The 20,460-nt window shown below is 35.7% G+C and overlaps 1 protein-coding gene across 1 annotated transcript; it reads right to left on the bottom strand.

Moving 5' to 3' along the window:
* Positions 1–337: 337 nt before the first annotated feature.
* LOC106882152 (pentatricopeptide repeat-containing protein 2, mitochondrial) lies at positions 338–20,387 on the bottom strand. The gene is made up of 9 exons (XM_014932723.2): positions 20,267–20,387; positions 17,068–17,160; positions 15,856–15,991; positions 12,316–12,433; positions 10,961–11,137; positions 9,769–9,882; positions 6,416–6,490; positions 5,712–5,825; positions 338–716 (listed from the first exon to the last, which is right to left on the bottom strand). The coding sequence occupies exons 1-9, from the start codon at positions 20,379–20,381 to the stop codon at positions 468–470; spliced, it is 1,191 nt and encodes a 396-aa protein (XP_014788209.1). The 5' UTR covers positions 20,382–20,387; the 3' UTR covers positions 338–467.
* Positions 20,388–20,460: the final 73 nt, after the last annotated feature.

Raw genomic sequence — 20,460 nt, 5'->3', positions numbered from 1 at the left:
AATTCATTATCCTCATTATTTTTTTAAGTCAGCTGGCAGGGGTTAGATGAGTTAATGCAAATTGAATCAGTATTACTTCCCTCTTGGATGGGTTGAAAAACCATGCCTCACTCAAGATATTTCATTTTTGACATGGATTCTACAGCAAGAAACCTTTTCTAATGTGACACACCCGTCTTGCAGAGTGTCTGGGTGCATTTTATGGTGGCATTGGCACAAGGTAGGTTTTGAAATTATAGAGAAGTTCTCTGTCTGGCTTGATTCTGTTTCAGACACTTATTGAATAAAAATCAAAATAAAAAAAACTACCAGAGAGAATCAATAAAGAAACATGATGTCATGAAAAAAATGTATTATTTAATGAATGAAATTAATAGCATGCTATCATAAGAAAGAAAATCCTACATATTTCTATTCAGAATTGGAGTAGAATTTATTAAACACAAAAATAAACATTCCTAAAGAGACTAAATAACATTGGATCTTGATCGAACTGTTTTGCTTTGGCGACTTCGATAACCATCAACTGTGGAACGTCCTCGAGCTTTAAAACTGTTCTGTGGTTGTCGTGTTCTAACTATTCTTTGAGTAATGAAATCTTCCAGAAGTACATCACTGATAAGACCGCCAGCCTTGAAGGAAAGTTCAATAGTTTCCAGAGTTTGTTTAAAAACTGGATCACCATGATTTTCAGCTGCAGAATGTATTACATTTAACTGAAATTAAAACGTAAAGGAAAAAATTTACAGAACTTAATTTTGCACTATTGAAGGGGGATAAATCCTATTTACTTCATGGAGTATAGAAAGAAAATTCTTTTTAATATTGCTTATGCAGTGAGAAAAATAAAATATTAGCTCAATAATTTTAACAACTTTTGACATGTTTTGGTCTTATTAGACCTCATCAATAAAAAATATCCTTTTCCGTACTTGCTATATTAGTAATAAGACTATCACTATATTGATATACAGTATTGTACACAAACAGATATCAAAACCTATTGTAGCTGAATGAAATTACACAGAAGCACCATCCACATGAAAAATAATAGTCAAGTTAGTGAAAAGCAAATAATATTGTGCTTTATCTAAGTTTATTTTACAAAAGTACTACAGCCTGTTTAAAGTGAATATTTGTCATCAAATATGCAGTACTATGTATCAACACACAGTATAAGAAAATATTGTTAGTGCTAGGTGAATATAAAATAAAATGATATTAATCAATGACTATTATTTCCATTTTCTCAGAGATTAAGATAAAATGCAGGATGTTTTGGTTTTATTCTAATATCACTAAAACACAAACTCCCCGTATTTCCCAAAATAGCTATGAAGTATGTATAAGTACAAGACTCCTACAGATTTTTCTATAGAAAATAAAGCCAGTGCTAATTTGTTACGATGTTTTGTATCTGATTACATCTAATACAAGGCAAAGATTTCCCCTGAACCACTGCCGATTATTGCAGGAAACAACTTGTACATGTATAATCATACATGTCTCTACATGTCGCATTGTAAATTGCAGCTTTCCACCTGTATTCATTTGTCTTTTACAGCAGCTGAAGTGGATCAAGTTCAGTGGATTAGTGATCAAGTTCTTATACTTGAAAGATCATACACGAAAAGAGACTTTTGATGAGATGGAAAAAGTTAATGGTGACGATGCACCATCATACAATGTAGTCAAGCACTGGCATGCCAGTTCAAATGTGGTTAGACATTGGTGGAAACTGCTCCTATTCCTGGACGACCATATTCTGCCTTTCATGACAACACCATCCATAAAGCAGAAACCACCATTTTGGAGGATCACCGCATAACTATTTGGTGACTAGCCCAAAAAGTTAAGATAAGTGTAGGGTCTGTGGAAAAAAATCATTCATGACCATTTGCACATGTAGAAGTTGTCTTCATGATGGATTCCTCAGTTGCTCACAGAAGCAGAAATGAGTCAATTGCTCCCAGGCTCTTTTGGCAATGTGCCAAGAAAATTAGGAGGACTTTTTCAGCAGACTTATCACACAGGATAAAACATGGGTCCATCACTACGATCCTGAGACTAAAGTCCAGTCGAAGCAATAGAAGCATGATAACTCACCACCTCCAAAGAAAGCTTGTGTCCAACCCACAGCAGGCAAGGTGAGGGTCATAGTCTTTTGGGACCAGCATGGAGTAGTGATGATAGGTTTTCTGACAAAAGGCATATTATGCTTCTCTGCTGCAGAAATTGCAGGATGCCATCAAAGCAGTGAAGCATGGCATACTGACCAAAGGAGTCCGCCTCCTCCAAGACAACACCCCAGTTCACAATGCGTATGTTACCCAGATGAAAGCACAATCCTTCCTACTCTCCCAACCTCACATCATCTGACTTCCACCTCTTTCCAGCTATGAAGTGTTTTTTCAAGGGGAAGCACTTTTTAGAAGATGAACTTATTTCCAAAGTAAAGTCTTAGCTCTAGATGCAACCTACCAACTTCTACAGATGAGGTCTTCACAGCTGCATAAAGCAATGGGAGAAGTGTGCCACCACTGGTGGTGGCTATGTAGAGAAAGGCTACCAAGTTCTGTTTATCCCAGTCCTTGGGAAGTCAGTCAGGGGAAATCTTTAATGAACACCCTTTGTATATGCCATATTTCAGTTCTTGCTCCTTCAACACCACACCCAAATAGCCACTAAATAGCCACTAAATATAGCAATGTAACATTATTGGATATACCAATTTTACATATTAAACACATTCCTGACAGCTGGTACATACATAGTAATGACTTGTAGGGACACTATATTTCGTAATGCAACCATAATATACTACAATGTGTTCATGGATGGTTAATGAGTTGGATACAGTGCTGACAAAGGAGTGAAAACTCCTGAAATATGGCATGTGCACCCATTACCTATTTTTCCATCTTCGATCACATTGTTGTTTACATTAGATATATTTGGACACAAGATGTCGTAACAAATCAATGCTGGCAATAATTTCTATAGAAAATCTGTAGAGATAACCATAAAAAGTGATTTAATAGCACTGCTAACACAGTAGGATACAGTATTGACTCATAAAACATTTAATATACTTTGTAATATATTATGGTTGCATAATGAAATACAGTGTCCCTAGAAGTCATTATGTTTAAATAAGTATATCTAAAAATATTTACCCCATATCTTAGAACTCAGGCAAAAATTATCACTGTTACACCACTTCAAGCTCTCCTATATATCTGACATCTTGTGTGTCTATATGAGAAATCTATACTAAGTAGAAGTTTTGCTATGTTCTTGATAAATAAAATCTGCAAGCCTTTTTTTATTCATATTTTGAACTGCTACTCATGTCAATAATACTCTTGCGAAAATGCATATGTGATAACAAATTACTCTACTAAATCACAAGCTTTCATGTGTATATAACAAAAGTTAATATCTAGCAAGAGGCTCAGATGAAGTGAAATTCTAGAGAAATGCAAATTAGGATTCCTCCATCAATTTCAACACCAAGCATTTGATCAATTGAATTCCTTATTTGCTAAACTGACATGTAAGTGGCTGAGAACTCTGCACACATATTTACTGTTAGCATAACTATGTAACCAGATATGAGAGTGACACTGTGTGTATCACAAAGTTGCACTTTTCAATTACAGCTACAATCCATTCAACAGGATTCCATGCAGTTTCCATCTACCCAATTTCATACACAAAGTTTTGGTTAACCTAAGGCTATAGTAAAAGGCATTTTCCCCAGATGCCACATAGTGGAATCAAACCCAGGATCTTCAGTTTGTGAAGAAACTTCTTAAATGTACAGCTATGCCATCGTCTGAAATTTGTGTGAGGAAATGATTAAATGATTTTTTTTTTTTTCAAGATAGAATAAAGATCAGCAATAGCATCATTGAGCAAGGCAGATAACTTTACTGCTTCTATTTTATATCACTAGATATTAAAAAGAAGTTCATGAGGGCAACTATTCTCTAACAATATAGTCAACCCAAAAGGAAAGCTATTACTTATCTCTTTAATGCTGGGGAGATGAGAAATGTTCCACAAGAAAAGATTATTTTGATACTCCAACAAGAATTGTATTTAAATTAGCAAGCCAATAATATGCTTGTATATTAACAGGTCAATAAGCTAGCCATTATCTTTCAAAGATCTGTATGAAACAACAAATTGCATTCTAATACTTTTTGCAATAACAAAAGATTAGTAAAATTACTGCAATAATATGTACTACATAAGTACAAGGCTACATATTTGAATCAATCTTAGTAGAAGACTAGAAAACTTGTACTAGCGACCCAAACAGTGAGAGATGAAAATAAATATCATAAGTAATTTAATCATTTATTAACAGTTAATATCATACTACTATTTGTGGTATTACTAATTACATTATGCTACATACTTTTACAAAAACACCATTAATATCAGTTACAGAATTTAACATTGTGAAAACTGTGCAAAACATGATTTTTCTCCTGAGAACAAAGAGTTGTATCACCTCTGAGTAACTATTGAACTTCTGCAGGACTTAAATATGTAGCATTAACATGTATTCAAAATCACAATCATGTTGATATCTATTTTTCATTGCTCATGTGATAACAGTGTACCTCCTTTAGTAATTGACATTATACTCTACATTCAGAAAAATGCTTTTCACCTAACTGATATATTTTTTATGTGGTTATTCTGTTTGCTACAAGATAGCAAATTCTTATAAAATCACACCCTACTATCTTAAAAAAAAAAAAAAAAAGATACACTAAATGATGTAGTCCTAGACACACCATGCTTGAAAATAAGTCAAAGTTGGAAATGCCTGATAACAATTGATCCCAAAGTAAGGAACAACTTTACCCAAACTGAAAAATCTTCAGTTCCTGATCCATTATTTTGCTGCATCCTTTCTGATTGTACAGTACTAAGAAAATGATTCTACTTTTGAAAACTTGTACTTTGTACTGTTTTTTCCTTCCATTGACCCAATACCATATATTACATGCTATATTACTATTGCCCTACTGCATGCCTTTCCCATGTGTCCTTCCTCCTTCATTGACTTCAGATTCCTCAAACTCCACTTCAAATGTACTTAAGCCATTAGCATACCATCCTTCTCATCCAAAAGGAAATAACAAAATTTAACACCACATCAACACTACACATAATAAATTAACAATATTACACTAAATAGGTGCAGGCATGGCTGTATAGTTACAAAGTTCACTTGCAACCACTTAACTACAAGTTCAGTCCCACAAATGTCTTCTGTAATACTCTCAAGAGAACCAAAACTTTGTAAGTGAAATTGGTGGAAATTGAGAAGCCCATTGTATCTTTGTATGTGTGCCTCTGTGTCATCATCATCATCGTTTAACATCCACCTTCCATGCTAGCATGGAAGGGTGTGTGAATATTGTTTCCATGTATCCTCATTAACACACCCTAAACAAAAAACAGTGTCTTTGTTTACATTCCCCTTTAAGTACAAGACCCCATACATTTAGTGGCTGTTATTTTTGATGTATGATAACTAGTGGAATGAAAATTCTTTATATGGGAAACAGTTTGTAACAAGAAAATAATCAGGCTGTAGAAAATCTGCCTCTAAGTTTCATCTAACCCATACCAGCATGGAAAAATGGATACAAAAACAATGATGACAGTGATCATACATATCAACTTACCACTTCAGGAAACACTTTCAGCTGACGGTTTCTGTAAGGAGAATCACACTGAAGAATGCTTCGCAGTATTGGAAGAGTATCTTCAATTCGGTTAAGTTTAGCATAACATAAAGCCTGCAAGAGATTCAAGAGAAATAATTCAGTATAATTTTTAACTAATTTTCTTGGTTTTCTATTTTTCTGGTTCATTAATCTAAATATATATTCAATATAAATTTTTAATCATTTTTTTTTTTTCATTATTGGGTAAGTAGAAACTGTATGTCTTATGGGCTGTACCTATAATTTGAAGGTCCGGCCTTGTCACATTGTGTAATATTAATCCTACTTGAAAATTACATTAACAGGGCATGAGTCTGTGGAATACTCAGTCACTTTCACACAAACTGGTATCTCACTTGAAAAATCCAAGTTCAAAATTTTTTACCAAATTCCATTTTACATACTCGACTCATTGAAACAGAAAACAATATGATAATGATTAGGAAAATGTATACAAGTTTAACAATGTGGTATTATGTAATAGAAAAAGAAAAAGTATACTTTGGAAATACACACAAAAGGGAAAAATATCAGGTTATATATGATTTAAGAAACACCACCAATTGCACATTTTCTGCTAAGTAATGAACAGTTGTCTTCTTATAGATAAACAGTAAAAATATTTGGTTGAACAGTTTGCACAATAATAAGAAAAGAGTAACCTTGAGGTTTTTCAGAACAAACTGAAAAGAATCATCTCTTAATGATATCATCTCCAATGCAATGGCGGGTTGTTCCTGCAGAGATGGAAAAGAAAACCATATTTATTACAAATATAATAAATACCACTACAGTCTTCTCTCTTACACACTACATCCAATTCTTTTTATCGCCAGCTTTTCTTTCACCTCAATCTTTATTGCTTGGATGAACAGTTTCTTTACTGAGTTCTCTAGTGATAGAGTATTTTCCATGTTATTTCAGCTATCTCTCTGAAGATTTATAATTTTCATATTCCTCTATATTAATGACATCGCTCCACATATATCTATGGATTTTGATTATACATTTTTTAACTCATGAAAGTACCTTTTCACTCAACTCTCCTAAAAATGCAATCAATCAGTCATTCACAAGCTTAAAAGCACCCAACAAATTTAAAGATCTTCTATTTCAGAGAACCATATGGAACCGTGTAGAGGTTCCATAGAGAACCTCTACATACTCTGAAACAAGGTTGCAACACCCTAATAACATTCTACAATACAGAACATTGAAAACATAACCATCATTTGAAATTGATTTGCTTAACAAATCAACTTGAAATGAATCCTAAAGAACTAACTATTCATTATATTCCAATTGTGTAAATTTTTTGCTATGTCGATGTGACCACCACCCCTAATAGTCTTCAAACACACACAAATAACTAACATGTTCTAACTTTCACAATATACTCTACACATTTGACTGCAAGGTAGAATAATGTATAGCAAGATTCCAGGACAGACTGAAGTTAAACATATTCAAGTATATATGGGTCATTCTGATTTAGCTGAACACCTTATTATAGATCAGTCTGGGCAGAGCCAGCCAAAATTATTTAACAAAAACACTTAACTAACACACCAAGCTTTATGCATGCTTGGTTTTGGAATGCAGCGAAATATCATCAACATTTAATGTTTGTTGTCCATGCTGCCAAGCTGGAAGGCTGCACCAGACTCCAGTTTGATTTGGCATGATTTCTACAGGTGGATGCCCTTCCTAATGCCAACCATTCTGAGAGTATAATGGGTACTTTTACGTGCCACCAGCACAGGTGCCATTTCTGTGATACTTGGCTTGATGGGTCTTCTCAAGCACAGCATAATGTCAAAAGTCTCAGTCATTCATCATTGCCTCCATGAAGCCCAATACTTGAAAGGTGCTTTTCACGTGCCACCAGCACAGTTGCCAGTTACGTGACACCAGCATCAGCCAAGACTATGATTTCACTTGGCTTGATGGGTCTTCTCAAGCACAGCAGATCGCCAAAGGTCTCGTCTCGATCAATAGTGATTGCCTCTGTGAGGCCCGAAGTTCAAAGATCATGCTTCACCACCTCGTCCCATGTCTTCCTGGGTCTACCTCTACCACAAGTTCCTTCCAGTTAGAGATTGGCATTTCTTTACACAGCTGTCCTCGTCCATATGCATCACATGTCCATTCCAGCACAATTGTCTCTCTTGCACACCACATCTGATGCCTCTTATGCCCAACTTTTCTCTCAAGATGCTTACACTCTGTTGTACATGCACATTGACAATGCACATCCAGCAAAGCATACTGGTTTCATTTCTTTCAAGCCTACACACATTCTCAGCTGTCACAGCCTATGTTTCACTGCCATGTAGCATGGCTGTTCGCACACAGGCATCATACAATCTGCCTTTCACTCTGAGGGAGAGGCTCTTTGTTGCCAGCAGAAGTAAGAGCTCTCTGAATTTTGTCCAGCCTATTCTTATTCTAACAACTACACTCTTGGAGCATTCACCTCCACTAATAACTTGGTTACCTAGATAACAAAAGTTATCTACTACTTTTAGCTTACCCCACTGGCAGTTGATGGAGTCTATTTTCTGAACATTTACGGTGTTTATTGTACCTGTGCATCTTCCATACACAAAAGCTATTTTCCCAGTTAACCTTCCTCTGATATTGCTGGTCCTCTTACGGGTCCATAGCTTACACTGCGTCTTATCTACAGATCCAGCAGGGTCATCTACCTGAAGGATATTTGTGATTTGTCTGCCTTCCAGCTTATTGAGACTTTGGTTTTTGCTAGGTTAACTCTAAAGCCCTTTGGTTCTAGGCTTTGCTTCCATACCTGAAACTCTTCTAGTTCTGGCAATGATTCAGCTATAGGAACAAGGTCATCAGCATAGAGAAGCTCCCAGGGGCAGCCTGTCTTAAATTCCTCTGTTATTGCCTGGAGCACAATGATGGACAAGAGGGGGCTGAGGTTTATCTTTGGTTATGTATTTCTCCTGCAGCTGACTTACCAGAAATATAACATCAGTGATGCTTCTCCCTGGTACAAAACCAAACTGCATCTCATCTAGATTAACTATCTCCCTCATTAGTTGGGCTATGACCCTCTCTGTAACTTTCATTACCTGATCCAACAATTTGATACCTCTATAATTTTCTATCTAAGGCATCACCTTTACCCTTATAGCAGTTGACTATGGTGCTGCTACACCAGTCATTTGATATGACTCCTTTGTGTACCACCTGATTTACAATACGGGTCAGATATTATAAGCATCTCAGTGGTGATTCCTGTTTAAAATATCTGGCAGTGTGGGTTAAAAAAGTATTTCAGCCCTGAATATTGAACTCTTTTTGAGAATAATATATGTCAGCATTACTCTCTACATCTGAATTAGTACATTAGTTCTAATTACTGATGAGGGAGCCATTATATGATCACCCATACTGCAAGAAATAGCTATCCTTCAAGTCACACCCTACTACTTTAAGAAAAGGAAGGATACATTGTGTAATATAATCCTAGATATACAATGCCTGAAAAAAATACCGTCCAGTGATAATTGGAATATGTTTGATCAGAAAACATTTACCTGTGGCTCCACAACAACTTGAGTTTGTCCATTTGATAGATTCTTAACAAACAAACCATAACTTTCTTTTGCTTCTTTTTAAAATTACTGCAGCTCTTTTTTTCAATGAAGTTTACTTTTCTTTACTTTTTATGTCCTTATACAGAACTACTAATTCAAACAGATGAGATGAAATCAATCTAATCTAATAAGGACACTACTAAAAGAATTTATTGTCCCATACACCTTTCTTTACTGAATCTAACAAAGCACAATGTGGTCCTTGGACCCTTTCACATCCTGTCTAAACTGTCCAACCCATGCCACTAGGGAATAGATACTAAATGATGATTATGATGGTAGTCATGCATTATTGAGTTTATACTGGTGATCATAACAAAGCTATCTAAAATAACTTCAATAAAGAGATGCATATTCTAGAAAAATTTGCGTAAAGTAAGAAACATTACCTGCTTCAATGCTAACATAACAGCAAAAACAAGGGCACGATTGGAAACTTGAAGTTTTAAATTTAAACAGTCTCTTAATAATTTCTGACAGTTCTGTAAAGCTTCTGCAGTATTCTAAAAAAAAAAATCAAAACAAAAATATCTAGACGTAACAACTCTGTTGTAATACATGTTTATTTACCAACAGCATGAAGCAAAATAAATATTAATGAAAGAGATAGTAAATAATACCATTTTTTTAATAGTATATTTTCAGACAATATATTATGGTATTATAATAAAGAATATGGGATAGAGTACAGCAGAGTGGTTTTCTATTGCCTGTTTCAAGTAAGTATAATAAACAATATAAGAGACAGCATAAACAAGATCTGTAATATTCAAACCTTTACAAAAGGCATGTGAAATGAAAAAGTGTTTTTTAATTCTACTCTGGAAATGAAACCAAGTTGTTGGCTTAGTTCATAAGGTACTTGTCTCCTACCAATGGCACTTTCATAAAACAGAGATAAGGCATCAGCAAATTAGCTTAAATGCATTAGACAGCGAAATAAATCCAAACATTTCAACATTCCTTTGGTAAACAAGCTGGATAGTTGGATATAGTATTTTCTAGTGTTGAAATTTACCTGTCAATACATTTAATATCTTTCAGCTGTTTTTAAGATACCTACAGTTTCTGATACTTTCATAGTCTTAAACAAATGCTCTGCTAACTTACACAATATTAACAATTATGGCACTTCCATAAACAGAGAATAGGTACCAAATGTTGGAGAAATTTGGTACCTAATTGCCAATATAGGTTGCATGGATCTCCAAGTTCCTATATTTGTCTCAAAAGAAGAAGTAACAGCTTTACTAACCAGAATTACACTGTATATTAGGAATCAGGTTATTTTTTTTTTCCTTTCAGGCTGAAATGCAACAAGTAGCAGTTTGAATTATAATGAACAAAGAGTTATACACTACTGTATCCATGACACTATCATAATACAGTAGTCAAAACTAGCCATGGAAACTATAAAGCAATATCACCAAACAGTTACCAAGTAGAGTTCAGAATAATGTGTAGAGGAAGATTAACAAATAAATGAGCTGCTGTACTCAATGAGGGAATGCAATGTTCCTTATAAAGGACAAAAGATAGTTTAGTAGAGAAAATTACAATACAGAAGAATACAATACTAACCAAAGCATAATATGTGGCAAATGCAATTGTAGTGCAGTCATTTGGATATTTTATATTAGTTTCCCTTTCAGTCACTATCTGAAATACCTTCAGTGTTTCATCATATTGTTTACTCTCATACAACATATCCATGAGAATGATGTAACTTGTCACTTGTGAAAACAAAGGCTTGGTTTCCTGAAAAAGAAAGAACTAAGAAACATCAGTTCCAGTTTATAACTGGATTTTATTTTACACTTTCTTTTTGATGTTTATATAATTTTTTTGTAGTTGCTTTTTGTTTTGTTTTTTGAAATTAGACAGCAAGCTGTACTCTTTCTGAATCATCTGGATTCATCTTTTAATGTTTTACTCAGAGAAGGAAGAGCAGTACTTAAGACTTCCAAGAATTATGGAAGAGAGAAAAGAAAAAGCCATAACTCAAAGGTTTTGGAGGAAGTAGAGCAATTTGAATGTTGAATGTAGACTCAACTAAAGGTAGTCAGAGAATAGATGGTGCTGTTAAACAAGACTATGGATTAAGTTTATCACTGAAGAACAGATACTTTCCATTCCACAGCCTTTCACACTTCTCTGTCTACCCAGTTTTATTCATAAAGTTCACTGTGGCTCAAAACTATGGCAAAAGATGCTTGCCTACAGTACTACAGAGTGGGATCCAACCCAAACCTACATCATTATGTGTTGCTCCTACTGATACCTACACAATGCACAGAGAGCTGCACCTTTCAGCAACTCTAATTATCTATCAATAAATTCTAGAAATATGGATTGACCACTGACAGTACTAACCCCCACTCAGTTATAAACAAAGTCTCAGTTAGGAGCTTTGTTCCTCCACAAACACATAACAGAAATTAAATATATTGGAGGTACCTATTTTCAGTTATGTTGACTAAGGCGATGGTATGCAAAAATGAGTTTTTCACAACAGATTGAGATATTGTGTGTGTGTGTGTGTGTGTGTGTGTGTATAGTTAGGAAAGTCAACTGGTCAAAATATTGATTTCATATTTTAGTTTTGGCACAAAAGCTACACTATTCTTTCGCCATCAATCATCAATATTTAACATCCATTTTCTATGCTGGCATGGGCTGAATGACTTGACAGGAACTGGAATGACCAGGGGCCGCACCAGGTTCCATAGTCTGTTTGAGCTTGGTTTCTATGGCTGGATGCCCTTCCTAACACCAACCACTTTACAGAATGTACTGGGTACTTTTTTACATGGCACCATCATCAAAAACAGGAAACTGTGACATTGACAACTTTCCCAAAGGCTGTATGTAAATTTAATAGTAAGAGTGAATAATATATCGATATTTTCTATAAATATCAACAAAGGAAAACTTACCTCACTTTCAAAGAGCTTTAAGGCCATATCTACATCTTTCATTATATACAACAACCTAAGAACAACAGGGCCAAAAGAATATGTATTGAACTGCTGTGAATTGTCTTGTTGGTGATACCTGTTAATGAGATAGGTCAAACTTAAGATAAAATAAAAGGAAAACATGAAAACTATAAGTAATTTGTTGACATTTCATCTATCTTCAATATGGGGATCTGCTCCAAATGTCAGAATTCTCTGCTATCTCACAAAATGAAATTTATTATATATTTCACTACTTTAAGCTCTCATCCTCACGTCATTTAACATCCATATTCCATGCTAGCATGGGTGGGATGGTTTGACAAGATATGATGGGTCCAAGGACCTAATCATGCTCCAACGTCTGCCTCCCATGGTTTCTATGGCTAGATACCCCTCCTAACACCAACTGCTTTACAGCATGTACTGGGTATCTTTTTTATGTGCCACCAGCACCAGTGAGGTTGCCATGTAGCTAGCAAGGGCTACGAAATCTGAGCCAAGGGCAGCTTTATGCCAAGAGATAAGGGTTACAGTAAGAGAAAAGGAAGTAGGGCAGTTGATAATTCTATATAAGAAATTCTGAAACTGAAAACCTCCAAAATCTCAATATTTTTTGAAAGAGAAAAATGTCAAAAACTGAAAATTTGTAAAAGTACTCAGAAGGAATTTTTTTTTTTTTAAAGTAAGGGTTATGTTATAGGTACTTGTGAAACAAAAATGTCTAAAACAAATGTAACAATGTAGTGTTTGAGACAACTGACAAGTTAAAATAAAAGTGATACATTTGTTTTGGTGATGCATGAAATATTCCCAAAGTGAAGAGTCACATTTTCAAAAGTGGACTAGCACCAAATTTATATAAAACTATACAAATAGTTGTATACAAGCTGTATTATGTAATGTAAATGGACAATGTAAATAGACAAGTGCAGGAACAGCCCTGTGGTTAAGAAGCTTGCTTTGCAGTCACAAGATTTTGGGTTCAGTCCCACTGCCCAGCATCTTGGACGAGCATCTTCTATTCTAGCCTGGGGCCAACTATAATGTCTTGTGAGTGAATTTTATAAATGGAAACAGTGTGGATGACTGTTGTTAGTGTGTGGGGGTTTGTCCTACTTCACTACTTGACAACAGATGTTGGTTTATTTACATACCCATAACTTAGCTGTTCAGCAAGAAACTGATAGAATAAGTACCAGACTTAAAAAAATAAAACTAGGGTCAATTTGTTCAACTAAACCCTTCAAGGAAGTGTCCCAGCATGGCCACAACTAGTAAAAAATATAAGATAAAAATATGTTTAGATCTAAGTTCCATACCCTAAATGTTGAAACTATAAATGAATAATTAGCCAGAAAATATTTAAGAAAAATAATAACATACTCCTACGTAAGCAAAATATTCTGCATTCAATATAAAGAACTGTGAGAGGAATATATTTAACTGTTGATTCAACCTTTCACAGATGTGTTTCCATGAAGGCCAGAATTAGTCAGCTACAATTTTTACATAAATCAACAATGAAATGTGAACCCAATGTAATATATCAAACCCATCTAATTCCTGCTAACATGGAAGAATTAATAAATATTATTGGAAAAGTGTTAGGTTATGACATGAAGTTATGAACTCTTAATTCTGAGCAGATTAAGACATAGGGTCACTACTTGTTCTTTACAAAGTTTGAGTGAACCCCACAAAGGAATACTGCTTCCAAATCTGGGATGGTGCTGCTCCTTCACATACAGACGTCCTGGACTGCATATCTTCCTCCAAAAACGACCACTTCATTAACTGGGGTAAAATTGTTCACCAACATTTTCCAATTTCTGGCCTACAAAAATGCTGATCCCTCACTTTGCCTTTTTTTTCTGATACTACAGAAGTCTCTGCCATTTGGAACTGATTGATTGGTCTCATGCCATTTTCATTCATGTATCCCCAACATACTCCTCTTTCATCCCCAATTTATATCTACTCTACCCATCAGAACCCTCACAAACCAACTTAACCAGCCCTTGTTCTCCAGAACATCAGCTCCCTAAAATTCCTTTCCTGTTCATATATATCCTGCAACCAGCAACTTGCAGCAGTTCAAGAGAAACATTAACCATACAAAGCTCACTAGTCTTGAAGAGTCTGCAAAGGGTATGGAGACAAAGCTTTCCTTCAGATCAAATCATTAAAAAGTCATCATCATCATCATCGTTTGATGTCCGCTTTCCATGCTGGCATGGGTTGAACGGTTTGACTGAGGTCTGGTGAGCCAGAGGCTGCACCAGGCTCAATCTGATCTGGCAAAGTTTCTACAGCTGGATGCCCTTCCTAATGCCAACCACTCCAAGAGTGTAGTGGGTGCTTTTATGTGACACCGGCACGGGAGCCAGTCAGACGGTTCTGGCAACGACCATGCTCAAAAGGTGTTTTTTATGTGCTACCTGCATAGGAGCCAGTCTGGCGGCACTGGCAACAACCACATTCGAATGTTGTTTTTCATGTGCCAGTAAAGCGACGCTGGCAATGATCACGCTCGAATGGTGCTTTTCATGGGCCACCGGCACAGGAGCCAATCCGTGGCCCTGGCAATGATCATGCTCAGATGTGCTTTTAACATTCCACTGGCACGAGTGACAATCAGGCGATACTGTCATCGGCCACGTCAGCGATTTTGATTTTGATTTCACTTGCCTCAATAGGTCTTCGCAAGCAAAGTTCATTGTCCAATGAATGAGGGGTATTCATAAGTGGGCTGGTTACACCCACTGGCATAGGCCATGGTCTCACTTGGCTTGTCGGGTCTTCTCAAGCAGAAGACCAGAAAACTGTTAACTGGTCCAAACAAAATTTATAGCAAAAATGAGATATGTGATAGTAAAACAAGAACAATGAGTGTAGAAGATCTACAGCTAAACTAGATCGAGTTGAATATAGTTCTATTTGATGTGCAAATTTAATTTATAAGTCAAATGAAAGTGATATGAGAAAGCAACAATAATATCGAAGGACACTGCTGGTGTGGTAACTTAATACAAATGAACAGAGTGTGATGGTTGAAAAGTGACAAATGTTCATCATGGGAAGTTCCCATGATAATGGTGGGGAAAAAGAAGATGATCGAATAATTAGTGAAGTTAGATCTGAGTGATCATTTGTAGATAAAATAACAAAAACATCAATGGCATGAGGTGATCTGATGGAGGCCTAACTGCTATTCCCAGTAAGAAGAGCAAACATGTAAGAAGAGCAAACATGTAAGAAGCTCCTCTTTTGGCTCAAGTTATGTGATGATGATATTTGTAGTATTGTAGACTCAGCCAATCCTTACTCCTATACAAAACCAGATGTTAAAATACTGATAATATAAAATGTATTAGCTACAAAAAGTAACATATTTATAGAGACCACACAGGTTAACTACAAAAAAAAAAAATCAATTGAATTAATGTGTATTATTTGACAAGTAACATTGCAATTTCTGTCAGAATTACCAACATTTTAAAAGCACTAAGGTCTTACTTTATAAGCATATTTTGAATAAGCTCAATTTCTTCATTGTGTGAAGCAATGTAAACCATGGTCTTTAGATCATCAGTGAAGATTCTGTCAATGCTATCGTTGTTGGCTAAAGACTTCATTCTTTCAATAAATTTTGCTATGAAAAAGAACAGGATCAAAAAGAACATTACACAACAGGTAGATATATCAAAGAATGTTTAATAACTGACAAGCATGGGGAAAAGAACAATATTTAAAATGCCAGTCTACGACTGAGTAAAATTCTGTCCGGTTTACTTATCATTGCTAAAAATGCATTGGTTTCACATACTTCTTTCCAGCCAGGTACAAGTGAAGCTTAACCATTTTGCCCCACATGCTAAAAAGAACAATTTATTGCTGTTAGATACCACCTACAAAACTCTTAGTTATGATCTTATTTATTTTCAATCCTCTAATTCTATACTTCTCTTGTGATTCAAGAGTTAATTCTTCATCATCATCATTGTTTAACGTCCATTTTCCATGCTGGCATGGGGTGAACAGTTTGACATGGATGGAGCTGGCCAATTGGGGATCTATCCAGATGCCAACTGTCTATTGTGGCATAGTTTCTACAGCTGGATGTCCTTCCTAACACCAACCACTTAACGGAGTGCTTTTTATGTGCTACCAACACAGGTGCATTTACACAGCACTGGCATGGTTGCATTTCATGTGGCACTAGCATCTGAAAGGACAAGCCTGTGTGTTTGGAAGACGGTGATTTTACCTAGCTTAACAGGTCTTTTCAAGTAGAGTAAATCACCCCAACTCCCAGTCCTTTGTCATTTCCTCAATGAGGCCCAGCATCCTATGTCTTCCTTGGTCTACCCCTTCCACAGGTTCCCGCCACAATTAGAGCTCAAAAATATTGTAACATGGCAACCTCACTTGCGCTGGCGCCATGAAAAATGTACCCAGTATACTCTGTACAGGAAGGATGTTCAGCCATAAAAACTGTGCTAAAACTCAGACATTGTAGCAAAACCACAGGATCCTGTTGAACCATCCAATCCATGCCAGTTTGGGAAGAAGAGATAATGATGATTAAATTACATTCTCTCCAATACTTCAAGTGTCATCCTGTTATGAAATTATATGAAGTATGGACAAATAAAATATTTATTGGGACTCTAACCAGTATTAAAATATTTTGAATAAGCTATGAAAAATCAAACATTAAATTCTTACGTCTTAAATCTCCAAGTCGATCTGTAATTAAAATCCGTTGGCGCTGGTAATTATCCAAACCCAAGATCTCCTGACTGAATAAATGTCTGCAATCTAAAATTTTAAAAAAATAAACATAAAATTGGTTTTATTTTTGGTGGGGAGGCTAAAACTGAGTAAAAGAAAATTAATCTTAGTAATTGCTCAAGCTTCAAATCTAAAGAAACTGATGTAGATGGGTGTCAGCAATAATTAATCTGAAGGAGATTTTGTAGTTGTTAATACATTTGAGTTCTGGGAGGAATGGATCATAGCAATAAAATTTGACAATCTATGAAATTTTTTTTGCAGATTAGTTAGCTTTGGATTTTCCTAATTTCAGTAAATAACCCTGTTTATTACTAGTTTATGCAACATATAGAGAGAGAGTCACATCTGCACAAATAGCTATGAGCCACATCTCATTCGGAAGACTGTGTTACTACAGATCAGTCCAACCAGCTGAAAATAGAGGTTAGTTGGTCTGGCCTCAGATAAATGTTAATCAAACAGGCCTAAGATCAAAACATTCCACTTGTGACCATTCTATCTTGTTAGGGATATCTAGAACTACTTTTATTAAAAGTACCTCATATTTTTAAATGGTATGTTATTTGAATGAGATTTGGCTGCTATTTCTAGTAGATGGAACGGCTAACAGAGAGGCTCCTTCTTTGGCTCTCTACCAACTAGTCATTATTTATCCCCAAAAAAGCCCTGACTGAGCAGACTTATGATCAAATTCTCAGGCATTGCATATCTAGAATTATGTTATCCAATGTCCCTCCAATTTCCTTGTTGGCTTGACCAAACAGAGCTCTGATTGAACAGCTCTCTGGTCAAGGGTGTTCCAGCCATGACTACTCTATCTTTTCTCAGAAAATATTTAGGACCACATTATCCAATGTGTCCTTTTTTTAAGATGGTGTGATTTGAGAGAGATGTTTCTTTTAGTTTGAACGACCATGTAGAGGTCTCCCAAAGAGAATTATAGTTCATTACCATAAACATTGAAAAGAGAGAAAAAATAAAGAAATGCTTACTATTGCACCGCAAAACTATTGCTTATTAGACAGGTTCTACTTCCACCTGCATCATCCTTAACAATAATGATAAAGTCAATTAGCTGATTTTATTGGAGTTATCTCCCCTTTTTTTCTTTTTTTTTTAAATCTTAAACATTCTTACACAGCAAAATTGATTGCAAGCAGAGTGCAAGAATAATTTCAATTAGTCAAATACTTTCAAGTCACTATATTGCGGATGTGAGGCCCTATTTGTGTACAAAGAATACAATTTGCCGTAACTTTTTTAAGTAGATCGTAGAACCAGTTTGTTTTTTGTTTTTTTAAGGTATAGGGTGACTTGATGGAGGCCTAACGGTTAATGTGTGGATATAGATATTAACCGGCCTAACTGCAATTCGCAGCAAGTAGAGCGAACACGCAAGAAGCTCCTCTGTTGGTTAAAGTTATGTGATGCCGGCGAAAGCATCAACTGCTGCAGAATCGAGTTCAAAACCTTTCATTAGCAACGGAAAATCACTAACCATTCTTATAAAGCCAGGCGCAGATATTCAGAAATCGATAAGATAAAAAAAGAAAAACAGTCTGCTCCAAACTTAAAGTATAAACGGATTCAATCTCATAAATAAGACAGCATAACCGAGTGATTACAAACTTCCGGTAAACATCTTTTAACTTGTTTCAGGTATTAGACTCCGGCCATACTGGGGCACCGCCTTGAAGAATTTTCTTAGTCGAACGTATCGACCCCAGTACTATATTTCTTTAAAAGCCTGGTACTTATTCTATCGGTCTCTTTTGTCGACCCGATAAGTTACGGGGGCGTGAAGACACCAATACCGGTTATTAAGCGGTGATGAGAGACGAACATAGACACAATGATTTACTACCAAATTCACTCACAAGGGTTTGGTCAGCCCGAGACTATAGTGGAAGACGGTAATCTTCAAGTTTAGGGGCATAAAAAAAAAAAATATTCAAGGGAAGTAACTGAACTTCTCCCCAGTATTCTCCGTACATCTCTGTTTATAAATAAATCACACACGTGATTTGATTGACGTTAGGGTTAGGGTGTGATTTATTTATAAACAGCTAGAAGAAAACGGATAATACTGGCAAGTCGTTCAGTTATTTCCCTTGAATATTTTTATTTATTTTTTTTAACCCCCCTAAACTTGAAGATTACCGTAGAAGACACTTGCCCAAGGTGTCACGCAGTGGGATTTAACTCAGAACCATGTGGTTGGGAAGCAAGCTTCTTACCAAACAGCCAAGCCTGAACCTAGAATAATTAAAATGCTATTCCAACTTTCAAAGAAAAAATTATAATATTCTGAGGGAATATGACTTTCAGAGGCTCGAGGTCGTTCAAGAATCAGCGAGAATCTTTTTAATGGACAATAACTAAAGATTAAAAGACTTGACCTTCAAAAATCATTTAAATTTTGGCGGAATTCTGGCTTAAGCACCCCATATAAGTGTTATTATTGATAAAGCTCAAGACGAGAGATTTATAAAAGGGGACTGAAATGTCTGATATTCATGCTTTTTCTCAAGGACATTAAGAGTATCGCAAGCGAGCGAGGAAATTTCTACATATTTGTTTTTGTTCACAAACTATATTATTTTTAGATGGAAAAAAACACCTCTTATATTCTTTTATTAAATGAAAATAGAGGAATACAATTTAGTAGTTCTATCAGCTGTTCGAAATAAGTCACTGCTTTATTTATTAAAATTTTAGCTCTTTCATAACAATTTAGTAAATTGTACTTACTAAATTGTTATTAAAGAACTGAAGCGTAGAACGTCACATTAAAATCGTCTTTGTAGTTGGTGTTAATTATATTGGTATAATGATTCTCCCTAGATACGACGGCGAAAGTAAAGAATACGTACACCCAGTGGTTAGGGTTTTACACCGAAAACGGGTGGCGTACGTATTCTTTACCTCCACCAACAAGACATTAAAAGATTATCCATAAACGATGGTTTCTATTAAAATAGTTAAATAACCAGTAAATATAAATTTATTAAACACACACATAAAATAGGTGTTATATATGTATATACACACGCGCAAACATTGCAACTTTTATGCAGACGAGCTTAGACACTTAATGGGAACAGTAAAAGAATGTGAAGAAAGTGGTTACTTGGCTTTATATTGACAGGAGTGAGATAGGAAGTAAACATCCATGGTGACGACGAGAAAGAATTGTAAAGGTGGCAAGTTCGGCGAAGCACATGGAGAGAACAGCGAGTTGCCATTTTCGATGGTATAACGGAAGTGACGTCAGTCCTGTAGCACCACCCACGTGCCTAGTCGAGGCAGACGACACAGTCACTC

This window comes from Octopus bimaculoides, chromosome 3 (assembly GCF_001194135.2).
Source record: "Octopus bimaculoides isolate UCB-OBI-ISO-001 chromosome 3, ASM119413v2, whole genome shotgun sequence".
In the NCBI taxonomy this organism is placed as follows: Eukaryota; Metazoa; Mollusca; class Cephalopoda; order Octopoda; family Octopodidae; genus Octopus; species Octopus bimaculoides.
This window is presented reverse-complemented; position numbering and strand designations above follow the sequence as displayed.